The sequence below is a fragment of the Carassius carassius genome, chromosome 49 (assembly GCF_963082965.1).
Source record: "Carassius carassius chromosome 49, fCarCar2.1, whole genome shotgun sequence".
In the NCBI taxonomy this organism is placed as follows: Eukaryota; Metazoa; Chordata; class Actinopteri; order Cypriniformes; family Cyprinidae; genus Carassius; species Carassius carassius.
Window position 1 is genome coordinate 3,943,138 of NC_081803.1, and position 7,408 is coordinate 3,950,545.

Below are 7,408 nucleotides of genomic sequence, written 5' to 3' on the forward strand. Positions count from 1 at the left end.
AGGTCACCCCCACTGCTGTCGACGTTTCCTGCGGGAGTCGGTGGATCGGACCGCACCTTTGGCTATCTAGGGGGAATTTTGCAGTTAGACACTTCTGGCTCAATGACAACAATGGTGCTTGACTTGTTAGACCTTAAAGGGATAGTTCGCCCAAAAATGGTTCCAAAATCCAGTGACTTTCTTTTGTCTGTGGATCAGAAAAGAAGATTTGGGAAAATGTCTTACATTGAAAGTCAGTGGGGTCAGATAATTTTTGGAACCCAGTCTTCTTCAAATATCTTCTTTTGTGTTCTGCAGAAGCAAGTCATACAAGAATGTTCATTTTTGGGAGAACTATTCCTTTATAATACAAATAGATGTTCAAAGGAAATAGCCACTTGTGGGTTAAGACAAAATATCAGGCCAAAAAGCATCCAAGACTGGCCATGTTGGTCTGATTTCATGGTTTTATAGTGGTTTTGGGACACATTTTAGCTGGTCTGTTTCTAGATGTACTGTAGACTGAGTCTATCCAGTTAAAGCCTATGGTATATTAGTATGTTTTATTGTCCACTAAAAGTGTACATTCGATGATTGAAGTATTGAGTATGATTTGAGGTGATCAAATCACTAACCCTTAGTATGAGCAACAGTTTAGTGATGCTTGCATTAGCAAAGACCAGCAAAGTTTGACATGAAATTGACCTATTGCGAGGCCAAGAAGAAAACTTTTGCCTTCATTGATTAAGCATAAAAATTATGACTGGCAGGATGTCTTTTTGCTCTTAAGCTCTGGACATGAGGGTGGAGTTTTAAATAAATTTATGAAGAGTTCTAACATCTATCACTGTGACGAACACATATTATATTGTTCCATGCTTACAGGATGGAAACAAGGCCATCTATGGACCATAGCAGTCCTGTTAAAAGTCAAATCAATGCCATCTAAAAAATGTATCTACTGTTTCCATCTATATTTACCAAAGAGAAGATTTATTAGACTTAATTAGTGATGGTTCCAACTCTCTATTCTGACTGGATTAGCTGCAGGGTTGTCAAAGTTAACCTTTTATCATTAACTTTTTTATCATATTTCTGCCACCGCGTCACTCACATCATGCACGTGCAGTAAAGTTACTCATAACTTATGGCTTTGTCTGAAAGGTAAGTGTCATTTCCAATAAGTTTCAACCAGGGAGACTCCATAAAAAATTTGTCCCAGGAGCTGGTAATTTTAGCAATGACCCTGTTATAAAACATTAATGCGAATTTGTTTTATAATATTGTTATTATAAGTTTACAGTTATTGTTTTGCCCCAGTGTTAACTGGTTCTCTTTATATGTGTCATACTTTCCTTTGATCTGATATCCACTGGGCTTGTATCCCACAATCCCTCTGTTACTGGCACAAAGCTGGCCCTGCTCTATTATGTTTCTCTAGCCAAGAAAATGTCAAAGCAAATTCACCAGTGCCTCTCAGCCTGCAGTCTGACATCAGCTTACTTTTGTTCTTTTAAGAGTATGAATATCATTCAGAATGACGTTTGACTTGTATGGGGTAAGAACGACTCTTGAGCTAAATTTGCACATATGAGGGAAAAAATTTTGTTCCACAGTTTGATTAAATTTCACAAGTGGGACCTCCCAGAAAATACTCCATATTGATAGAGAATGATACAGCTCCACTTTACTGAGACAATGAGCGTCTTTTACCTGCATGCCATAAAGGTTAACATTTGAAAACCTGTTATGAAAATACGCTGCAAAATGGAGCTTTGCATACAGGTTTATTTTCTTAAGACAGCAGTGCTGTTGCCTGTAGGGCCAATTGACCTGTGCTGCTCTGGCTGTGCACTACTGACTCTTTGAACTTGTAGTGTTGTTCAGACAGTCCTGGTTCAGGGGCTGGTAAGGAAGTCAGGAGGGAGCTCTGGGGGAAATTGGCCTTCACCCGAGGGGACCGAGTCTCCAGCCCCTGAGGCCCATGACACTTCACAGCCACAATCTGGTTTTGAAACACACACACCATACCTCTGGATTAAGACAGGAGGTGATGTCTGGCCAGAACAGCACACCCGGTGAATGAACGAATGAGCTTTAAGGGTGAATATGTGATCATATGAACACTTCTCACAGTCACAACACAGTTACAGAAAACACAGACCAAAAACCTACAAGCTGTAGAAGGTCGAGTACCTGGACTATGTGCACCATCTCAAAATTCAGCACTGTATTTAATCTCCATGATATTTGTTGCATGCTGTCAGTTAGAACAGACTCTTTAGTCTATAGGTAAAGGCATCTCACTAGAACAGAATAAAATAGTTTTGTCATTTTGAGCTCTTGTATATTCAGATTTGGTAAAGATTGCATTTAACAGTGCGATTACGTTACATAGCAGCAAAGAAAATATAAATGTGAAATATGGGCAATGAGCATGCACAATTAAACATCCAATATTTGACAATGTAGATCCAATTTACAAAAATAAAAATCTCTAATATTAGCTGAAACAGTAATAACTATTAACATAGTTAATTAAATAGACTAATTAAATATATAAACTAATTAAACAATTAATTAACCTAGAAGTTATAATATATATTCCAAAACTACATTTCAATAAAACATTTTTTTAGGAATAATAAAATGAAATACATTTTCAGTGTATATCATTATTTAAATCTTATTTTTAGCATTTTAATTACAATAAGAAATAGATTACTTCATTATCTTAAAAATAATTTATTAATTTGAATACTTTTAAATCATCCTGCAGCTGAGAAAAACTGGCCTATAACACTAGGACAACAAACATCTCAAATTATTATCTGTGGAGTTGTATTTAACCTGGAATATTTTTTAAATCAAAATCATATTAAGGACACAAAAAGCAAACTGAAGCCAGGTTTAAATTAAATCTTTTTAATTCGATAACATGTTTTGAGTGAACAAAAGTTATTAACATTTCTACACAATTTGTTAGGATTACAGCACATCCACTGACACCACTGTCTCTCGTCTGGTCAGAAGCACTGAGATGGTGAACTTGATATTAATAGGACAGCAATTGGTCCTTTTTCACCAGTTCCAGAAGAACATACGGCTGCCGTGCTTGGATGGCTGTAGCTCAGCCATGACTGGAGGATTGGGCTCAGGTCTTGGTCTTGAAAGGTAGGGGTTTTCAGGCAGAGGCCGAAAGGTTGCCACCTTGGTCACCTGTGGAAGAGGTCAAACGTTTAAAGTACAGGATATGGAGACCAAAAAAAACATCCAAGTAATGGATATATTGACCCACTTTGGACAGGTCTCCCAGCTCTGGCCTCTCCCAGCCCAGCTTTTCCAGCACACAGTCATCAAACCCCTTCTGCTGTTTACGGCAGTGGCGCAGCTCAGCCAGGTTAGAGTAATCCAGACAGGTCCAGTACTCTGTGAAGGATTCGGCGCAGTTCCCCTTTATCTGCCTGAGGGTCAAGCAATATGTGATTTAAAAAAAAATGTAATTACATGCTAACAGTGGGGTTTACACTGTGTCCTAACCAGTCACAGCAAACCGACAGCAAAAAAAAAAAAAAAAAAAGACAGCCATTCAGATATTCTTGTTGTTGTTCTTGTTGAATTTGTTGTAAAATATCCTGAATAATGATTCCCGAATAAAGGCTTTTTTTATGTTTCAAGTTTAACCCTTAAAATGTGCAGGAGAGGGTTTTCATTTACATGAAAACGCCAACTAAAGGGATCATTCACCCAAAAATGAGAATTCTACCATCATTTACTCACCCTTATGTTGTTCCAAACCTGTAAGAGTTTCTTTCTTCTGTTGAACACAAAAGAATATATTTTGAAGAATGTTGATAACCAAACAGTTGCTGGTACCCATTGACTTCCATAGTATTTTTCCCCATACAGTACTCAAAAATTTTTGGGTGAACAATCCCTTTTAATGTTAGCTTATTGGTCTAAAACTTACCGACTCTATTCAACTTCCTAACGTTTTTGATAATTTTTAGTATTTTAGTAGTTAATTCCTCCCCAGTGTTCAAGTTCAAAAATAACCAGCCTACAAATACTGCTTATACATTTCTCATTATACTATTTTATTACAAAATATTGGATTACATTTTTTCTTTCTTTCAAATCCAGGTTTTGCATTTTATTTTTAGAACTGATTGATCATAGGCTTTATTGATCTGAGTTTATGCACCTTAGTTTTTCAGTGAACATTGCCAAAATTATTCACAAACAATGCTTTTTTTTTTTTTTACTCAAAAACTATGGGGCATAAGCACAGATCAACAAGGCCTTTGATCACATTCAAAAAAGAAATACTGCTAACGTGACAACTGAAAAAAGGATTAAATCCAAGATTTGGTGATGATAACGCAAAAATTAAGAGATTTATAGCACAAGACGGGTTAATATAAATGAAGAGCAGGACTTTGGTTTAGTGACTTTTAAGGAATGGATGGTGCTATTCGGCTCAACAACGCAGAACAGTTACTGGCAAAATGCAGCAATGCTCGTCCCTACTGTCGCCCTTTTACTTCGATTCTGATTCTATTACATGGAAAATGTTGATGTTGTTGGTAAAACATCTCAACCACATGATCAGATTTTGGTATTTTTAGAAGCGTATCTTTCTGTACACTTGCCCATTCATGACAGACAACATCACACTGCAGATGCATGACAATATGAAAATACACTATAGTAATTCACCTGTTTGCTAAGCTAGTGATGAGCAAAACATCTAAAAAAAAACAGCTAATCAAAAAATGTAATAGTCACTCATCTGCAATGATCAGCAATGATCTTTTTTTTATAACCTCTTATTTTCTTTATGCAAATAATTAATTTCAAGTCACATCATGACATTTTGCTATACGTGACCCTTGACTAATTTTGTTTTTAAATTTCCATTCCCATTGATGTATGGTTTGTTAGGATCTGACAATATATGGCCAAGATACAACTATTTTAAAATCTGGAATCGTAGGGTGAAAAAAATTCTAAATAATGAGAAAATCCCCTTTAAAGTTGTCCAAATTAAGTTCTAAACAATGCAAACTACTAATCAAAAATTAAGTTTTATTATATTTACGGTAGGACATTTCTAAAATATCTTCATAAAACATGATCTTTACTTGATATCCTAATGATTTTTGGCATAAATGAAAAATTGATCATTTTGACCCGTACAATGTTTTTTTTTTACTTCATTCCAATATACTGCAATAAATCTCTGTATTACTGTGTTTTATTTAGCATCTTGAAAAGAATCAATGAGGATATCAGAATGATAAATACTGAAAATTAAAATAGGAAAAAAAGGAATTTCTAATTTGCTTATAAAAAATAGGTGTGTAATGTGCTCATAATAAAAGAGAGCACACATCTGAAAGATTCTGAAGTGAAGTCAGGACAAACAGGTAAGAGAGTGGAGTACCTGAAGAAGTTGAGTGCACACTCATTGACTTTCCTCCCTTCTTTCAGACACTTTCTGGGGTCTTTCTCCTCCCAGCGGCACAGCATGAACTCTTTGTTGGCCTTGTCACATTGAGAGCCGTAGTGATGAGCAGCCGCCTTCAGTACAGCTGATGACACATTAACCTGCACACCAAACAGTCCTGAGAACACGTATAGTGCAGCACAAATGATCCACCTTTCAGAGAAAGCATTATTTTCTCCAGCAAGAAATACATGCATTTCTTAAAGAAATCTTGACTATTAAAGCACAATGTCTGATGTTAAAACCTTGCTATTGCATTAGATATTAATTGCCAAAATAATATGGACTGCATGGCATGCCTTTTCAAACAATAACCTACTGTGTCTATACTAAGCCTGCTACAGTAAGAGAAAAGCTGTCAATGTTAGATTTATTTGTGAGCGCGTGCGCACACACACACACACACACACACACACACACACACACACACACACACACACACACACACACAGTCTGGTTAACTATCCTTGTAGGGACTCCCCATAGATGTAATGGTTTTTATACTGTACAAACTGTATTTTCTATTGCCCTACACCTAAACCTACCCCTCACAAAAAACTCTGTCTTTTTACAATCTCAAAAAAAAAAAAAAAAAAATGAAATAAAACTCATTGTGTATGCTTTATAAGCTTTGGTACCCATGGAGATTTAGGTTTAAGTCCCCACCGGTGCAGAAAATCCTACACGCGCGCGCGCAGAGATAGTAACACAAAATATTAAAGCAACCATTGACACTTAGCAAGCTGCTAAAAACAACACCAATGTAAGTTAGTCAACAAATCAATTTTCCTTCAAATCCATGTTTTCTTTCAGATCTTCACTAACAAGCAAACCCTGCAACACTAGCTGAACACAGTTAATGAACTTTACAGGGTAACATTTAGCAGTGCTATTCCTGTAGCTTCAGGCTAACACCTGGCTGTTTCCATTCTTTCAGACGCACCTCTTCGACGTTCAGTTCCTGTAACGTCGGAACCTCAACCACACCGGGCATGGTGCGACTTTTAATCCACCAGAACTGACCAAAATGAGTTTGACAGTTCACGCAGAATCACAACTTCAAGGACCTCGTCTGCAGCAGGACGAGGCCGCGCGGAGAAGGTCAGTTTACGGCGCATGCGCACATAATTACGGGCACCTTTCGACGACGTCATGCATGTGGAAACTGAGATGCTGTTGCGCCATCTTGGCTCCAAACGCAAGGCAAAGTTATTATGGCACAACCTTTCTGCTGATACCCTTCAAAACATTTACCTAGTTCTAGGATTATTAAATATTACTTATTCTATTACTTTATTCATGGATGACAGTGGCATGTGTCCCAGAGGAGTGTTAATTTTAATAAATGTAACTCCTTTTTATGGAAATCACTTATGATGGAGATTACAATAATGGCAGGTAAATCAACTTAATTTGATGACATTTATATGCCCTATCAATTGAATCTAGTTTTATGTGAGTATTATGAAATATTTTACACGATGTTTCTAGTTTTTAATTATGTCTTCATGAACGAAGCAAGAGAGAGAGAGAGAGAATCAGAATCAGAATCAGAATGAGCTTTATTGCCAGGTATGTTCACACATACGAGGAATTTGTTTTCGTGACAGAGCTCCGCAGTGCAACATAACAGCGACAGAACAAAAAACACAATAAGGAATAAAAAATACAAAAAAATACAAATAGGTGGGTAAGGATTGACAATATACAAATTGACAATGTATGGCAGGTATATTAAAATGAGCATTTATGTATGTACATGTATATTATGTGGAAAAATTTTAACTGTACGCTAAGTATGTGTGTTGGATAAATAAGTGTATGTGTATATAAATATAAATATAAATATAAGTAGTGTAGTGTGTTCCATGTATGTACATGTATATTATGTGCAAAAGATTTACGTGTACACTAAGTATG

General features: G+C 36.4%; 1 protein-coding gene across 1 annotated transcript; it reads right to left on the reverse strand.

Annotated features, from left to right (window-relative positions):
• Positions 1–2,888: 2,888 nt before the first annotated feature.
• LOC132132678 (NADH dehydrogenase [ubiquinone] 1 alpha subcomplex subunit 8-like) lies at positions 2,889–6,601 on the reverse strand. The gene is made up of 4 exons (XM_059545151.1): positions 6,432–6,601; positions 5,426–5,589; positions 3,278–3,443; positions 2,889–3,198 (listed from the first exon to the last, which is right to left on the reverse strand). The coding sequence occupies exons 1-4, from the start codon at positions 6,480–6,482 to the stop codon at positions 3,061–3,063; spliced, it is 519 nt and encodes a 172-aa protein (XP_059401134.1). The 5' UTR covers positions 6,483–6,601; the 3' UTR covers positions 2,889–3,060.
• Between the last annotated feature and the right edge of the window lie 807 nt (positions 6,602–7,408).

Coding starts and splice junctions, on each gene's coding strand:
- LOC132132678 (XM_059545151.1), bottom strand. CDS start 6,482: ATGCCCGGTGTGGTTGAGGTTCCGACGTTACAGGAACTGAACGTCGAA. Junction 5,590..6,431: donor AGGAACTGAACGTCGAAGAG/GTGCGTCTGAAA, acceptor TTTGGTGTGCAG/GTTAATGTGTCATCAGCTGT. Junction 3,444..5,425: donor TGTGCACTCAACTTCTTCAG/GTACTCCACTCT, acceptor CTTGACCCTCAG/GCAGATAAAGGGGAACTGCG.